The 18,246-nt window shown below is 38.5% G+C and overlaps 2 protein-coding genes across 2 annotated transcripts; one reads left to right on the plus strand and one right to left on the minus strand.

The window, feature by feature from the left end:
- The first annotated feature begins 6 nt into the window (after nt 1–6).
- On the plus strand, nt 7–10,207 carry ZNF839 (zinc finger protein 839). Its single transcript, XM_005417895.2, has 8 exons — nt 7–42; nt 929–1,834; nt 3,566–3,817; nt 4,542–4,634; nt 4,986–5,138; nt 6,239–6,379; nt 7,020–7,158; nt 8,839–10,207. The coding sequence occupies exons 2-8, from the start codon at nt 968–970 to the stop codon at nt 9,828–9,830; spliced, it is 2,637 nt and encodes an 878-aa protein (XP_005417952.1). The 5' UTR covers nt 7–42; nt 929–967; the 3' UTR covers nt 9,831–10,207.
- Nucleotides 10,208–12,922: 2,715 nt separating this feature from the next.
- On the minus strand, nt 12,923–17,871 carry CINP (cyclin dependent kinase 2 interacting protein). The gene is made up of 4 exons (XM_031066183.1): nt 17,672–17,871; nt 16,366–16,492; nt 14,710–14,839; nt 12,923–13,257 (listed from the first exon to the last, which is right to left on the minus strand). Exons 1-4 carry the CDS (start codon nt 17,869–17,871, stop codon nt 13,055–13,057), a joined length of 660 nt encoding a protein of 219 aa, XP_030922043.1. The 3' UTR covers nt 12,923–13,054.
- Between the last annotated feature and the right edge of the window lie 375 nt (nt 17,872–18,246).

Genomic DNA, 18,246 nt, shown 5'->3' on the forward strand with positions numbered 1-18,246 from the left:
CAGCAGGGCAGGGCCGCGGCCGCCCGCCTCCTCCCGCAGAAGGTAACCCCGGGGCTGGGGGGAGGGAGGCTGCGGCGCTCCGTTGGTGATGAAAGCCAGGGCTCCGGCGGGGTTAATCCTTTCTAATAATTTTTTTTTTTTGGTTGCCGTTCTCCTCAATCACACCTGCCCTCGGGTGTAGACTCCACTCCCATAGCTCAAAGGCACAGGTTTCAATGTGGTTTAGGAAATTCCGTGTTTGAATGTAGCTAATAGCTGCTGTGGTCAGTATTTCGGTGTGACCACACGTGCAGCCAAGAACAGCTTAGAAGAGCTGTTTCCTAGTGGTTAAGTGGTGATGCACAGGAAGTTACTGCATGCTTGTTGCAGGTCCCTGGGCTTTCAACCCACCTTTGGGGTGTAGGTTGTGAAGTGATTGATTTGAACTGAAGCAGAAATTTGGATGAGGCAGAGAAACTGTGAGGGAGATGAACAGTAGCGTCTGATTCTGTGACTCATCACCACAAAGTTTTTGTGAACTGAACACACATTATAGGATGTGCCGGACTGGGTATTTGGCCTGTGTCATGTAGCAGACTGTAGTTTTCCCGTGTGTGGGGTTTGCTGAAGGTTATGAACATGCCTTGGTGATGGCATTGACTCTGCTACTCCAGACAGGCCTGCTAGCAGGAAACAAAGCTGTGACATGGCCTCAGAGCAAACTTCACGTGCTTTACTTGAACCGCAGTCACAGCAGAAAATGTGCTGGAAAACCCATAGCTTGAAGGAAGGGAATCTGCTTTGATGCATTAAGATGGAAAGTTAATGATGTGCAGTGATTTCTTCATGCTTTGCTTTAAGTAAATGTGTGTATTATCTCAATAAGTCTTGTACTTATTTATTAATACTGTATTTGTGTAACTGCAACTCTTCCTTTTTTCCACAAAAGCAGCTGGAAGCCATTTGTGTCCAAGTTCAGCCAGGACAGATGAAGGAAACTGAAGGGCCAATGACATCATTGGCACCAATCCAGAACAAAACTATAACACTGAGTCAGCCAGTTGGTAGGAAATCCAGCATACCAGGAGTTGGCATTATTAATCCCCAGATAATTAGGATACAGCCTGTTTCAGGAACTGAGCAGCAGCAGCTACTCCTGCATAGTTCTTCTGAGTCTCCGGTTCAGTTGCTTATGCAGAGGCCTTTCCCATCTCACGGGTCAGTGTCTGGGGACAAGATTCCCCCATCCAAGATGGTGAATGGACAGAGGGCTTCTTGTGCCACAGCATCAGCTTCAAGGTCTCCAAAACCTACCGTGGCTGCAGCCAGTTCAGCAAGTACACCAAGCCTTGAAAAAAAGCAAAAGGATGACAAGTTAAAGAAATCCTTGAAGGTGAAAACTCGTTCTGGACGGATTTCACGGCCCCCCAAATACAAAGCTAAAGATTATAAATTCATCAAAATGGAGGATTTGGCTGATGGTCATCAGTCTGATTCTGATGACTACTCTGAGCTGAGTATAGAAGATGATGAAGAAGGAAAGGTGAAGGGAAAGGATGCATTATTCAGTTCTTCAAATTATAATCTGAAACCCAAGACATTTAAATGTCAGACTTGTGAAAAATCTTACATAGGAAAAGGAGGATTAGCAAGACATTATAAACTTAACCCAGACCATGGACAGCTGGAGCCTTCACCTCAGAAAATACCTCTAAATAAGCCTAATGGAAGTATATTTGTGGAAGAGGAAATGATGAGTCCAGCACATTTGGATTCAATTGCTGTCACTTTAAGTCATGAAAAAGCACTAGCTACCAGTCTGGAAGAAACTGTTGATTCAAAGGCTGGAGAACAGGTAAAGTGTTACTTAGAAAACCTGTCAGTTCTGTGGAAAGTAGAATGGCAGTTCTATAGCTGCACAGTCTTGTACTGCTCAGAAATATCCACTGATAGACTACATTAGGCAAATTTCCCACTGAAGTCCTTTAAAAATCAAATTGTCTCTTGCAGTGCTGCAGCAATAGTACTCTTGCACAGACACATAAAACTAAATGTTCACTGAGTGCTCATTTCTTACTGTGTTTCTGACATAGAGTTTTCACCTTGTCTGCATAAATGACATTCTTCTCTGCATTTGGATAAGAACACTGTTGTTCAGTTACAGCCTTTAGCATGACAGCAACACATCATCTGCTCTCATTTTCTGTTGCTGAAATAATGTCATCACAGAAAAATCTCTTATTTGGAACACAGCAGTGAACTACAACTTTTCCTAGAGCAGGTTTTCAAAGTGAGGCTTTGAAACTCTGCACACCAAACACTGGTGAAATTCCACCCTCTAGGGTAGAAGCTGCCTCAGCTGCAAATTTTTTCCTGTGATGTTCTAAGCTGGTCACTTCAAAGAAAAGTTTCTCTTTTAATATTGAAATCACACTCAACATTTTGCAACTGATGCAGCTGCTGGTTAGGATAAAGTACTTGTTTAGATGTAGGGGTGTCACAGTTATTACTTGTCTTTGTAATCGTGAAGTTGTTCTCAGGAAAGTGAAAATTTACAGCAAAAAACCTTCCCTCATCCTCTACACTCAGTTGTCATCTCTGGAAAAAGAGAATTGCAGAGTACTGAAGTCTGCTCTCTGAATTATTGTAGTTTGATACAGACAGGAAGCCAATCAAGATCCCCATGCTCAACCCCTAATCCTGTGTCAAATTTAGAACTAATTTAGTAATTTAATCCCTGGATAGAACTGACATAAATTTGCCATTTATAGAGCTTTCCTAATCAGTAGAATAGTAGGGAGTTACTGAATGTTGGGATGCAAATGTACAGATTATGCAAAGAAGCCTGATGTACCTCAGTACTATTATAAACTAATTTCTTGAAAGATGCTGGAACATTCCTAGAAATTCTAGCTTGGAAGGGGAAGATGCCTAAGTATGAAGTCACTGCTTTGAACAGTTAAAAAGTTTTACACTGAAATGATCATCATAACTTAAACATAGAAAAGGTACTTTGACTTTCTGTATGATCTTAGAAGCTGCTTCCTAGGTGTATTCCTAGGGAAGACAGGATTTTGAAATGTGGTAACTGGGCAGTACATTTTGGAATTTAATTACTGGGATTGTCACTGTTCATGGTGTCAGAGTTTTTGCCTTTCTTATAAAGTCTTCATGCTTTGACATAGTTACAATGAAACCCAAATTATTCTTTGAGTATGCTTTACTGCTAATTAAGTTTTATTTCTACAACCTCTTTATCTAAAGAGGATATCTTTTATTTCAAAATATTAAATGTATTTAACCCACCTCTCTTTCATTATGTTTATTTAATCCTTTTATTTTGTATGACATCTTGTGGTTCAAAAATGCTAATTTTGCAAATAATGGCATATATGTGATGCAGAAGTAGCAGTCTTACTCATGTGTTGGATTTATTCCACAACATTCTTGGCAAGTTATGCTTGTATCCAGCTTTGCATTTTTTAACATGCTATTTATTGTTTGCATAGATGACAAACTTAATTTTAAAACTGTCTTCCTCAAAACTGTTTAAAATGGTGAATAAACACTTTTCCTTTTAATTAAGGCATCAGAGTGTGAGGAAGGCAGATACTTGCTGGCAGAACAACCAAATGAAACCAGTTTGGGACGCCGGGGTCCTGTAACCCCAAAAGGACCTGGAAGACCCAGACGACCAAAGAGACGTGGTCAGCCCAGGATGGGTGGAAGGTCCAGGTGTTCTGGAAGGCTTAGCAGACCTGGTCAGTCCCCTTCAAAGTCACTTAGTAGTGTGTCAGCAGAACAAAATGTATTCAGAAGAAAAGCTAGGTTAAAAGAGGTATGGTTCTCTTCTGCAATTACTTTGCAAGTATTTTTACCCCACCCCAATTTCCCCCACCCCCTTTTTTTATTAATCACTTATTTTCAATGAATCATTTTCAAAAAAGATTTTTTTTTCTTTTACATCCTCATGTATGGACAAGATGAAAGCCTTTGATGGGTTCTAAGAAGAAAACGTTGTCTTTTAAGAAAAAAATACTTCCAGCAGAATACTGGAAAAAGGGAAAATGGGAACTGGGTTTGAAAAGGGACTTCTGACATGTAGATATATTCTTGCTACCCTTTTTCTGGAGAAGGAAAGTTACTAGCCACTAGTAGTATCTCCTCCAACACAGTAAAAGAAATTATAATGAAAAGAACCAAAAACCCCAAAACAAACGATAGGAGGATAGAATGGGGATTTTAATCCCCACAAGTAACACAACTTGTTCTTTGTTTTCTGTGTGTTATAGATCCTTTATGGCTACTAAAGCTACTGAGGTTGCTGTTCTTTCTATGAATTGGCAACATTTGTGGGACTGAGTTTTGTCTGTGCAGGAGTAGTAACTATTCTGAGGTTTTGTAACTTACCCCATTTCGGAGTTAGTTTACATCTATTCTTAAAGCTGCCTAAACATACAGCTTATCTTTCAAAAAAAAGTAGTGATATTTTATGTTCTGAAAATGGGGTGCATAATGTGTGGGCTGCTTTTTCCTAATAATCTCATTCTGGCTTTTGACAGCTAATACAGCAATGTGATAATGAAGATTTAATGGAGCTGGCTCTCCCACGTCTTACAAAGCTTGTTACAGTGTATGAATTCCTCTTGATGAAGGTGAGTTTTTTGGTAAAAATATTAAATTATTTTAGGGATATGTCCATTAGTACACATAAAAAGATTCCTGTAGAGACATAATTGAATTTCCTAAATTAATATCGTGCAGCATGTAGATGTTCCACACATCACTTCAGTCTTACACAGGCAAAACTCTGGTAGGTCTCAACTCAAAGCCTTGCTTTTTGCTGCCTGGTTCAGTGGCATTTTGAATATTCCACAGTCTTTTGACTTGAATGTTTCTATTTTAAAATGTTGAACAGAACACAGTTGACAGATCTTAATTTAATCTTTTTTTAAAGTATAGGGGAGGGAGAAACAAGCCCTTTTTTATTCCCCTCTTATTCCTAGGTGGAAAAAGGACATCCAGCCAAAGCTTACTTTCCAGATGTGTATAGGGAGTTTGAAGATTTGCATAACATGGTAAAGAAAATGGCTTATGATCACCTCAGTAATTCTGATTCTGTGAATTGCCAACAGCCTGTTGAAATAAAAGATGCTAAGGTAATAAAGCACTCTGTTTGGAACTGTGATTGGTTGGTTTGTTTGCTTGTTTTATTTTAGATGCCTTGCATTTTTAATTTTCTCTGATGATTAATTTTCTCGTGCAGGTAAATTAAAAGATTTTTAATTAGCGAAAATAGACATTATTGTGAAAAGTCCAGCAACTTAGCAAGAAGAAAAAGAAATCCATAATAAAACTTCAATTCTAGTTTATGTCAGTGGATACAACTAGAAAGATAAAAAACAATTCTAGCAGTGCTGATACCTGCCTTGCATATCTAGAGTAGTATGAAGCTGCATGTTACTGCAAGGTTTATTTAGCATTAACCTCTAATCAAAGTACATCCTGATGTTTGATCAGGAAGGGGGGGTCTATATTTAAAATGAGTGATCTTGATTTAAAGAGGTAAGTAATTTCACTGCAAAATGAGGGCAAAACTGAATGCATCTATGCAGTTTACAGTCACATTAACAAACATGAAAGGTAGTGACTACATTAATAAAATTGCTAACTTATTTCAGTGACTCCAGATTGATTGTTCATGGAGCTGTATCTAGAAAGACAGATGAAACCTCTTTCTTGCTTCTCATCTGTGTTCATGTGCATTCTTAATATAGAATGATGCTCTTTAAAAAAGAACAAGACCAAACCAAACCCCAAAACAACCTAGCCTTGAGAAGCTGGATGGTAGCACATCTGTGTAAGGATTAAGCACAGGAGTGGAACATGAGGAAAGGGGAAAATCCTTAACTACACAGAGATACTCTAAACAGAAAACTTAAATGTTTTTTATATGGTGGAGAGCCTCAATAATCTTTATTAAACACTGCTCTGAGTAACTGTCCCTGGATTCTATATAAAACCATAATTCTTTCAAGTTTGTCTGTTAACAGACACCTTCAGATGAAGGTCCTGTGTCAGTGTGAAGGCTGGTAGAAAACATGGGAGTCTAAATACTTGCATTGAGCTGAGGTGATTGTCAGGCTAGATATGATGTAGTTGTAGTTCAGTTTTAAGAAAACTGATCTGTATTTCAGCATGTATGTATTCAGATCTGAGAGGCTAACTTTTACTTCTTTCCTTATATCTGTTTCTGAAGGTTGCTGAATCTCTAGGAATCACAGAAATACTCAGTGGAGAACAGAAGATGCAAGGTGCAGACCCTTATTCGCAATGTGTAATTAAAATGGTCAGTGAGCAAGTGCCTGTGGATGTACTGGGACAAAAACGTTTAGCTGAGGTATGGAACACCTTTGTGAAAATTAACAGTGAAACTAAAACCAATTAAAACTTTTAAAAATACATAATTATTCCTTACAAAATCATGCTGGTATTATCTGAGTCATGTTAAAGTAAGGCTTTTGTGAAAGTAGTCTTTGCTGTGGTATCATAGCAGGGCATATGAACTAGCACACTAAGTATGGGCTTTGGGAAGACACTTGGTAGCATTCAGGACAGAATATTAAAGACTTACAGGTCCTTGATACAGGGACAAAAGAACTTAATTGAGGTGCTGGTAACTGGAGGCTCCACAGATTCCAGCCTGTGTTAGAGGAAATGGCCTAACCTACAGCAGGTTCAGACACTGGAGAAGTGATTGCTGTGCTAATTGGTGGTGGATAGAGGGGCATGCAAACAGTTTCTTTCTGACAAGTCAGTTGATGAGCTTCAGTCTGTTTATAGCTGTAGCAGAGAGCTGTGTTTTGTCCCTTTGGAGTTTTGGTGAAGTGTGAGGGCTGTGTTTAAATCCTTACCTCTTAGGAAGACCTTTAGTGTAAATCCTGTTTTCAAGGATCATCATTCACATGATGTTCCCACAGTTATCTTTTCCAGTATTGTCAAGTGCTAAGGCTGCAGTTAATAATCTCTTGTATTGACAGAGCTCAGGGGAAGAACTGTTGCCACCAGCCAAAAGGACCAAGTTAGAAGATGTAACAGAAAATGTGAACAATGCTTATGCCAGTCAAGATGAAGTGAAAGAAAGGAGTGGGAATTTGTGTACACTGTTCGAAAAAGATGGTAACTTCTTCAGATTTTCAAGTTCTGTTCATGGAGGAGCTGAACAAATCTTTGTTCTTCAAGCTACTGTGGTTTTTGTCTTGTAGTTTTATCTCTTGTTTCCCAGGTCCTTCAAAAGCAGCTGTTTAACTGGAAAAGGCCTCATGAGGAGGGAAAAGTTACAGATGATGCAGACAGCAGTAGCTCAGTGCTGGATGCATGATAATCAGTGATTGATACTATTTATGAGCATAGTAGTGTCTTCTGCTGTGTGCTTCCTGTCTGTCCTGTCCCTCTGAGTGCTCAACCTTTGTGTCAGCTGTGGGAGAGCAGAGGAAGCACAGTGCACATCCTTCCTCTTGGCCCAGCCAGCTACAACAGCAGAATTACCAGAGCTTTATGGAACTTTGGGGAAAGGGAGACCTGGTGTAGGCTGTCCTGTATCAATTATTGGAATACATCTTGTATTGGAATTGAGGCACCTTTTGCACCACAGTCTTCAGGTGGTTGCCTTTCTTTTTATTCCTTCTTCATGTTTCATCGTGCTGCCCTTCAGATTAGCAGGGTAACAGTGAAAGGAAAGTAAATCTCTAGTAAGATATGTCTATCAGTACCATGCACTTCGTAAATACCTTGTTTTGGTGTTGCTCTAAGTGCCTTTGCTTTTGCCCTTTGTATGCCTTTCAGTCAATGGTTATTTTTGTTTCCCTCCATCAGATTTTCTTTCTCTGAAAGGCTCTCTGCATGACCATGCTTACTTCTTGCTGCACTATGATTTTCTTCAGGGCTAGGAGTTTTTAAAATTACATTTTGCTTGCACCTGCTAGTAGGGTGTTTGCTAGTCTACAGTGCAAAATGTTAAAAATAGTCCTCTCTGCAGTGTTAAGTCCCTTTTTTGTGCAGTGGTATCTTTCATAACAAAAAAAAATCCAAAACCAAACCAACTTACTTGTTCATTTTGAGCTGTAATAATAAAGACTGACAGCTCATACTACTGCAGCTTAGTAGTTATTGTCCAGCTACTTTCAGGGTTTGGCACCCTGGTCAGGTCCTGGTAGAAGACTGCATTTCTTGTGGTTTTTACCTTTTCTGGCACAGGACAAAAGTGCTGCTGGGGCTCTTAGCACAGCTAATTAATACGTAGCAACCTGATGACATGTCTGAGTTCAGGATGAGCTTGATTAGGAACAGAAATTTAAACAGAAGTTTAAATGTTTCCATCAACTTACTAAAAGTGATGAGGGTGAGCAGCTGACAAGTTTGTGCCTGGTAAAGTATCTTTTAATGTTACTAGCTGCATGACAGATGGAAGAAAATTGAGTTTGCCTTTCAGTCCAGGTTGCTTTCAGGATGAGCAGAAAAATGCTGCCTCTAAATATAAGGTCTCTTGATACAGAAATACTTGATAACTATCACTATTCAAAAATAAAGAATTCTAAATATTATTTATATATCCACAATTTTAATATCTATCTATATATATTTAATATTTTAATATTTGTATATTTATATTTTTATAATGACTTTCTCATTGGGAAGTTCTATGAAACTCCTGTAAGGTGCTTCAGGTTTGCTAATTTGGGGGAAGCAAAGCAGGGAAGTAGTCTAGCTTTTCCTCCAAAACTACTGCTGAAATATAGGGTTTTTTTGGCATGCAATATTAGATTGCCCAACAAAATAATACTTCTTCCCCCTTTTCAGGTTTTAATCCATTAAATGGAGAAATCCTGCTTTCAGAAGAGAGGCATATCACCTGCTGTACAACTGGAAGTACATTACAGACAGCAGAGGAACATAACTCACTTGCTGATTCAGGAGTTCGAATCGATGGTGAAAATTCAGGTACCTTCTCCCAAACTGTGGAAATGAGGCTGGAGTATCCCCAGCCTGCAGGGATACAGGGAGCAGGCCTGGCAGGTGAAGGATCTATGCTGCACCCTGGAGTGGTGCTGCCTGTGGGAGCAGGTGGCTCCGCTGGGCCAGTCCAGGCGCGCTTTGTGAGCGGGAGCGCGGCGGGAGCACCGGCAGCTCCTGAGCTCCACAGCTCCCTGATGGAGCAAGCAGGGGCCAGGCAGAGCACTGGCCTAACAACGAGTGCAGAAAATGGTCACAGTCCAAAATATCATCAGCTGCAAGAAGAAAACCCGAATTTTGCAATTAAAGAACATTCTGAGCAACTCCGTAATGCTGATGTGACTGATGAGATACAGGAACTTGAGAAGGTGTTTTCAACAAACGTTGTGCCAATAAACTACCCCCAGAGTGCTCAGGCTGAGTCACACCAGAACCCTGGCCAGGGAGCCTCTCTGTCTGCTCATGGGAACCAGGAAAATGCTTTCAAACACCAGAGTGAATATTCTTGTGGGATGGAGGAAGCACACGAGCTGGCAAATACAGTTACTGTAGATGAAACTGTAACTTTTGAGATTTCTGATGAGAGCCATGATTTTTTGTCTCAGGGACACGAACAGATTTTTATTCAGACTTCAGATGGGCTTATCTTGTCTCATCCAGACACTGCTGTTTTGTCTCAGGCAGAAGGCATTGTCATTGTGACTGATTCCAATGGTACTACAATGCACATTCGCACACCCCAAGGGATACCTTTGGAAACGGTGGAAGCACTACTGGCAATGGAAGCAGGTGGCCAAAGTGAAGATATTTTGCTCTCTCAAAGTGAATTGGAGCCATAAATTAGAAAACCCTATAAGCTTTCTTTTGGAAAAGACTGATTATAAAATGTATATTTTTCTAATGTGAATCCTGAGATAATTGAAATTTAACTTATTTGTAAATTGTTTCTATGCCCTGTACTTTTTATAACTTATGTTTATATAAATTTAGCAGCATTGCAACCAAAAATTCTAGAATTAACATTGGTCTATTTGCTTTATATGTTGGGGATGGGTGGAAAGTGGAAATCTTGTCAACCCTAAAACTTGCACTGTTCCCTTTTGTTACGTAATTCCTTTTCTCTCTAGCCATGTCAAAATGCAGTAAGTTGTACTGCTGTGCAGCAGTGGTGTGCTGTGTACTGGCAAGCTGTATATGGGTAAAATAAAAGCTCTATTAAAAATGTGCATTTTCTGTGCCACTGAGATTACAAAACACATTTCTGTGCTTTTTAATAGCTATCTTGAATATTCATTAGCATCTAGACTTGATGCATGTAAATCTGCCTGGAAAAAGGAGCAGGTTTAAGTATAATCCACAAACTTGTGCATTCTGGGAACAATGTGACAGCCTAGCTGATCCTTACTGAAATAAGCACTCACTGAGTTGAGACAAAAATAGCCTCAAACAAGATCTGATTTGTACTGAACAGTTGGAAATGTATTTAAGTTGCTTGTCTAACGTTCAGCCACACCTTTAAAAATTGCTGTTACATAGACATAAATGGGCAAGTGCATAAGTAGTGATCTAATTTTCCTTAATGAGGTACCAAATTATTTTTTTGCTTTAGTCTGTCATGGCTTATTTTTGTTAGAGTGGTATTACACTTTTTTTCCCCTTTCAGATGATGCATCCTTTATGAGTTCTACACTTGAGCCTTTCCAGTAACTCCACACTACCTTGTACTGTTTAATCATAATACAAAGGGACTGTTGCTCTAGGCAGGGAGAAAACTTGGCAAATTACTTGAATTTCTGTCATGCTTTCAATACGATCCTTCGATCAGATTATAGTTTGTAGAGACCTCCTACCAGCATCTTGTCCAGGGCACTGTCTTTTCTTTCAAAAAGTTTAGCAGGTGAAAAAGAACAGCATTAAATGAGCAGACATTACTGAAAAGTGTGACACTAAAATGTGTGTGTCACCTCATTGCTGAATAGATGCTACTACTGGGACAATCAGACAAATCTGCCAAGGACAGGAGAATTGTTCTTAAATCAAGTATGAACACTGATTTTTTTTTTCATGGTATTGTTACCACGAAGAAAAACACTAAAACTGAATCTAAACAGAAGACAATTTACAGACTAAATAAACTGCTCTACTATGTCCCTTTAAGCATAGTTGGGTTAGGCTTTTTTGTTTGTTGGTTTGTTTTTTTGTGGTTGCGTAAGTAGAAGATGAATTTGATTATCCAAAACATTGCCTTTTATGAGTAGTTGTGAAAGATACTGTACATTAATGAGTTATTAATGACTTACTGTTTGTTTTGGGGTTTTTTCCCCTCTTTTTTGAGGAGGTGGTAATTGCCAGAGGATACAAACCTACCTTGTAAGTGCAGGTAGCATACAAAGCAAATTTCTGCTGGTCTTTCAAAGTCTTTCATTGCAGTGAGCAATTCCTTATGATATTCTTTTGTACTGACTGTCTAATAATTATATTTGAGGGCTACAAATATAACAATCAACTGCTTAGAGCTAGAATGACAAAACATCTCTGCAATGATTTTGCAGTAATCTTCCAGTGCCCAACAACAGTCAATAAGCAAGAGGGTCTGTGAATATGAAAACTATGAAAACCCCTTCCTGAAGAGCTTTTTTCCTCTTAAGAAATGAGAACAGACTACAATTTCCACCTGTGGAGAAAATGAAAACTTGCTTCAATTTTGCCTTCCCTATCAATTTGCACATGCTGGGAAATATAATACACCTACTCTCATCTTAAAAGAACAGTTCTATATGTGAATCAATCTTTTCTCCTTGGAAAATATTTCTGAAGTACTGAGATGTTTCCATAGTGACACAGGTCTGGCCCAACTCAGATGAATTAAGGTGGCTGTTAAACTAAGTGGAACACTTCCACTGAAAAAATAACAAAACCCAACAAAGCTGTTCCTAACTTTATTCTCCTTGAGCTACAGCAGAATTTCTTTTTAAATGCTGGAATTGCGGGCTAAGAATAGAACTCTTATTAGCTGCCAGAAACAACCTCATTGTTAACAGAACAACTTTTCAAGAAAACTTTTCAATTCATGTCTGTCCTGTTACTGCAGGAAACTGATGAATTTCCCTTACTAACCCCAAGGTTTCAGCTTGGGGCTAATGAGGTAAGTGACCCTGCTTTTCCTATCAGTACAGAGGGACAGACACCTTCAAACCAAAACCACTTGACATCAGTACCAGTAACCCAAGGAAAAACTCACTGAGCCCTATGACAGGGAGCAAACAAGAGGGGATACAGCCTTGACTAAAGCAGGTTTTTTTTATTCACAGATGCTTTCATGGAACATCTCTTACCAAAAAAAAAAAAAGTTAATTAAAAGGGACAAGACCTTATTATATAATGACTGTAGAATGCTGAGTTGTACTAAACCTTCCCTGGGTGCTGGTTCAGGCTTGGATCACTCTTTGAGGGTGATGTACCCAACAACACCAGAACCAAAACCAAACCAGAATTTACACTATTGTCTGCAGCAGCGTTTCAAAATCACATACCAAACTATGTGGATCCTTTTGGATTCTTCTTTTTGTTTTTCCTTTCCTCCACTTAAAAATGAACTACAAAAACGTTTGCCCTGTTAATTCATGAAAAAAAAAAACCCAAAAACCCACAACAAAAAAACCAAACCACGGAAGATCAAGAAGTGCTGAATTTCTGTGGCAAAAGGGACTGTGTAGGTACTTTAGGCTGTCCAGACTTGGGAGGAAGTAACATTTTTTGCTGTAGATTCTAAATGCATTGAATCCCCCAGATTACCAAGCAGTGCTTATCGCTTTCTGACTATAGAGGACTTAGCTTCCTACCTGTAGCCTGTGTGTTGCCCTTAAAATAGATAAAAACAACCAAAACTAGATTGTCCCAAGCAGAAAAAGGAGTATCAGCTGAGACAAAGTAAGGAATATGAATAGAGAAAAATAGTTTTAATAAGTTTTACAAAAAATCAACTTACTTGGTAAGCCTTGCAACATGCCAGTTCAGTTTCATATTAGCATCACTAGAAAGCAGCCATGCAACCTTTGGAATTCTAGCACTGCCTGTGTCCTGTTTCCAGCAGCATGGCTTCGAGCAGCAGCATGCTGCTGTTCTCAATGTAAGGCTGGTACAGCCACGAGGATAAATACACCATCATCAGATCCTGGTCAGCAGAATGAGCAATGTCTTGTACAATTGTTTGCTTGAGTTGTAGTTCCTTCTTGTACATTTCAGACAGCTTCAGACAAACCTCATCTGAAATGGATTCAAAAACCAAGCACATTGACCAGAACACTCTAGCAATTCTCTAAAAGATAAATTATACTTGTAATACATGGATCATAAAAGAACCCTAACTTACATAAGCTATTCCCCAATTGTAGCTATCTTTTTTTTACAGCATTAAAGATATTTTTACATTAGAATATAAAATGCTTAACAATTTCCTCAGCTTTGGGATGTATTTTACACACTTCTGATTTTGACACGAGTCCACATTTAATTATAGAATAAGCAGAGGTATTGGTTCTCAGGACTTACTGTAAAATAATCAGTTTATTCCTCAAAGAACTGAAATTTGATTTTAAAATTTGGTAATGCTGTCCTGCAATACAAGCTTCACATTTTAGAATTGTTCTTGATTTTAGCTAATCTTAAGGATGCCCTCACATGCTGTGAAGCACTTCAGCAATGCATGATCACCACTAAGTAATACCACTAGTGAAAACCATCAATAAAAAAGCCCCAACAGAACAAAACTGAAGCATTTATTATAAAAACTGTTACTAGTTATGTTAGTAAAACTGGTAGGGAGGTTAAAATGCATCAGTAATCTTTCACTGTTTGAATTTCTAAAAAATAACCAAACAAAGTATTTTTAAAGAGAGACTGAGCTTGTGCTTCAAACTTAGCCTGAACTATCACTGCCTTCAGAAGGATTTAGTCTTTCATGGTGTAGACAGCATCACTAAATGATTCAGTCACAATGGGTGTTTTGACAGCAGTTGTCTTTGTCATTCTTTTTCTTTGAGGATGGCAGAAACTAATACATTAAGATTCCTTCTAAACTGTGGTAGTGAATTAAGAGGCAGAGCTTCACAAAGGTATGATTTTCACAAAGAAGACAGTTGCTTTGCATGCAATCAGGCTTCTCTTGAATTCAGACAGTTTTAAAACTGGGGTAATACCAGTTGGGAGGCAGTACCTTTTGCCATCAAGTGAGTGCTAAAAGAATTAACAGTAGAGTGTAACATTTCTTTACTTGTCTTGACTGACACTGAGATCAGAGGTATTTTTCTTTGGCTGCTTGAGAACTAACTGAGGTATAGCTTGCTTGTTCATTCAAGGATTTAATTTCAATGTCAAGAGACAAGTCAAGTAGTTAAGCCTGCAGCTTAACACCAGCAAGTTGCAAATTCATCCCTGCCTGCAGAGGATGTGGCTGTTGCAGCTTGGACACTGTAAGCTGCTGACAAATTTAGTTCTATGCTGTAATTGTTGCATGTCAGACAATGCTTGGCAGTCATCAGCAGTAACTCTAAACCAAGTGATGCATTCATGTGTTTATTGATTAGTCAATTGTAAAGGAGACAGCACTCTCTCCCTCTCAGGCAAGACATCCAGATAAGAGAGCTTATTTTTCAGTCATAAATTGGATGACACTGATGAGACAATGTAATTAGCTAAGATAATCAATATTTTACTTACAGAAGTATGATGTGGGCCATGTATGAAAGAAGGGAGCCTTGCAATTCCCAGCTCCATGGTGGAATGTTTCCAAGTCACAGATTGCTTTAGTAGTTGAAGTAAGCCTTTCCATTTTCAGTTGTATTTTTGTCTGAAAATTATGAACATGGAACGTTAATGAATATCTCAGGAATATTAGGCTACCATAAGCTTAAGCATTTTTTGAAATCATGCTATTTATTAAAGCTATTTAATAATGACATTTCTAACTCACATTTTTTTAACTCCAGACAGGAATCAAAACTGGAATCTATATAAAGACTTAATATGAGATACACGGAAATTTTGAACACTGCAGATATGACTCTGTTTTGGACATTCTTTTGTTTCCCACATGTAGAAATATACTAAAGCCCTCTCACTTTTTCACCTCCTTAGTTTTCCTATAGCAATTTAGCAGTGGGGAAAAACATCACACCAGTACAGCACAAGCCCTATCAAGATCTTTTTGTACATTACCATATCAAGATGACTTTAATTTCAAAAGATCAGCAGCAGGTGAGAAAAGCAGCTCAAGCTACTATTGACAATGTATCTAGGGTGATCTAACAGCTTGCTTCAAAAAATAGGTAATTCCATCCACTTCCTTCATGTTCATCTGACTTTGTGCATTTGGGTATGGTTATTTACACCAAAAAGAAGCTTGCAGGCAGTATCTTCACATCAAGCAGCTAAACCACAGATTTATCTATGAACCTGTCAGCTTGTATAAACTCCTAAGGAATGAAAAATAAATTAGGTCATAGTAGCTATGTTTAGTATCCAATCTAACACTGACTGCTTAGACTCCTGTTCCTCAGGAAGAGTAAAAACTTTATCAACGCATTTGTAGTCTGAATACAAGAATACATGAAGGAAAAAAAATACCCAAATATTTTCCCCACAGAAAAAAATCTGAGGGAAGTCTAGCCAGTTTCCTGCTTTTTCTAAATACTGGAGGTCTGTATTCTATCTATAAAAAAAACTAGATCTACCATTCTTTTAATGGGCCTCCACTTTGGCAAAAGGCTGTAAAAGTTATTTTTAATAAGAACTTTAAATTACAGTATCTGGCAGAAAAAAAAAATGTTTGCTTCCTGTCAGAGTGACAGGTGACATTAATTCCTAGCCAGGTATCCAGGAAAAATGTTGGGTTACATAATTATCTTACGCCACTCTCCAGAGAAGGAGATCTGCACAGCAAATACAGGCAGGAAGGCTAAAAGTATGACTGCATTATGTCTGATCAAAGACAGCTGCAAGGATATGATGGCAGGTAGAGCACTGCCTTATGCTTTGCTGTTTCTTTTGTTCTAAACAGAGGGGATATCCAGGATGAGAAACAGAAAACAGGTGCAGCTTTGGAATGCATTCTTTGTACAATTTGTTTCCACATCACTTTTTAAACGGGGGACTAGAACTATAAGCTGACAGAAGATGTGAAACCAACTTTGAAATTTACCAATCAATCAAATAAATGAATAACTCTGGATTTATAGTTATTCAGATTTGAAACCAAAGAACTATGAATGAAAATCACAATTTTCTGTCTACAATAAATACTTTGGGACATTTCCTTGTTACTTGAGCACATTTAGAATTGATTCATATTGACTAAGTCTGAAAAATCAGTATTACCATTTGCTTTAAGGTCTCAAGTAATTCTGCACAGCAATTGTCCAGCTCTTCATTGTATTTTGGGGTTGGTTTTTCGGGTTCTGTGGCACTGTTATCACATGCTATCTCCAGTTTGTTGTCTTGAAATCTAAAACAGAAACATGAGGCAGCGTAAACAACTACACATAGGTTTACTTGAGCAGCACAGATTTAAAATCTCTGTGGTCTGATCCTATAAAATCTCTCACTCACAGGCTGTTCATGAGAATTCCTACATAAAAACAGCACAAACCATAGCTGGCCATGTGGGCAAATGGGGCTAGTACCACTATCTTCAGAGAAAAACAGAACCACTGTACCTTAGAACATGTGCTTGAAAAAAACATTTGCAGGTGTTAAGATAACACTTTTTCCCTCTTTACCCTGCCCCTGTGCTGGAGGTTGTTCTCTCATCACCAACAAGGTATGTTCAGGCTTCAGCTACTCCACAGGACAATCTGGAGCCTCACCACAAACTCACCTTTGTGCAAATTTAAGCCAAGACATTTATCTGTGACCCCAGAGCAGCCGGTGTGCAGACACCTGCCCTGTCTGGCAGACTCACACCAGCTGTAAACTCAGACTGGAGAGAGAGAGAGCTGCTAAAGAGCAAAAGCAACATCTGGCACCATTACAGCAAAATATTCCTCAGCTTGTACCTGCCAGAACCCTGTCAGACAAACCCTCTTCAGCTGTCAGGAGTCTGTAGAAGCTGCTCACAGCCCTGTTAGTTAAGGTTTTTCATTAAAGCATGAAAATAAAAGCTCTACCAAAGTGGGTTTTTTTCAGTTTTTCTGTGGGTTTTTTAAGGTGGTTGTGGTGTGGTACTTTTGTTGATTTTGTTGTAAGTTGTCACCATTAAAACTTTTTATCTGTACAAATCACTGATTCTTCCTTAAAATCTTCTGAACTTTTGACTTGAGGTTTTTTACGCTTCACTGTAAAACATGCAAGAGAATAAGGGAACTCACATGGGCTGAGATTTATAAAATTAGATTTTAACTTGGTACATTATGTAAGTATTAAAAATATGTTACATTTGACTATGTAAAATAAAGATTTACCAGTTCTTGCAAATATCATTACTATATGAGACATTATTTGAATGTAAATAATTTATGTAACCAAAAAAAATGCAACTCCTGAGTTTGATCTAAGAGCTAGCTTATCCACTGTGACATGTTCTTTTCCCATCCCCCAAAAGAACTTTCTAGTGAAGAAAGCAGATTAATCTCTCAATAAAAGCAATCTTTATGCTATCTTAATTCGTGTGTATTAGCATACTTACTGCTCACTGATCCTCATGTTGACTATTTTGTTTGCTGTAGTAAATCCATTATCGTTCAGTCTCTCCCATTTCATCATTAAATTATGCCAGTCTGCTGCGTTATCTTTAATTTTTCTTGCACTGACAGATAAAACAGGCCTTCTTGGAGTACTATCAGGAGGACTTTTTGCTGTATGAGAAAATAAAGATATTGAAGCCATTTAAAGCATACAGAAACAAATCAGTGTACAGTAGCTATTTGTGTGAGGGATTTCCTTGCTTTACTGGTAAATATTGATTAAAGTAAAATGGAATTTACATTAACTGTCTTTGGTCATGAAATCTAATTCCTCATGTCTTGCTATTTGCAAGAAAACCATGTTATTAAACAAGTGGAAGCACATTCTGAGCTGTGCAGTTGCAGCACAGACAGCAGTGGCTTTGTAGTGCTGGCAGATGTAGCAGTCTTCTGACATCAAATGACAGTCAGATGCTAATGCAGTGCACGACAGAGAGAAGGCATGGCAGCAATGGCATGTGTGCAGGGCTCATACCATGAATGTCAGAATTAATTCACAGCAACATGTGAGCTCCAA

This window comes from Geospiza fortis, unplaced genomic scaffold (assembly GCF_000277835.1).
Source record: "Geospiza fortis unplaced genomic scaffold, GeoFor_1.0 scaffold23, whole genome shotgun sequence".
NCBI lineage: Eukaryota > Metazoa > Chordata > Aves > Passeriformes > Thraupidae > Geospiza > Geospiza fortis.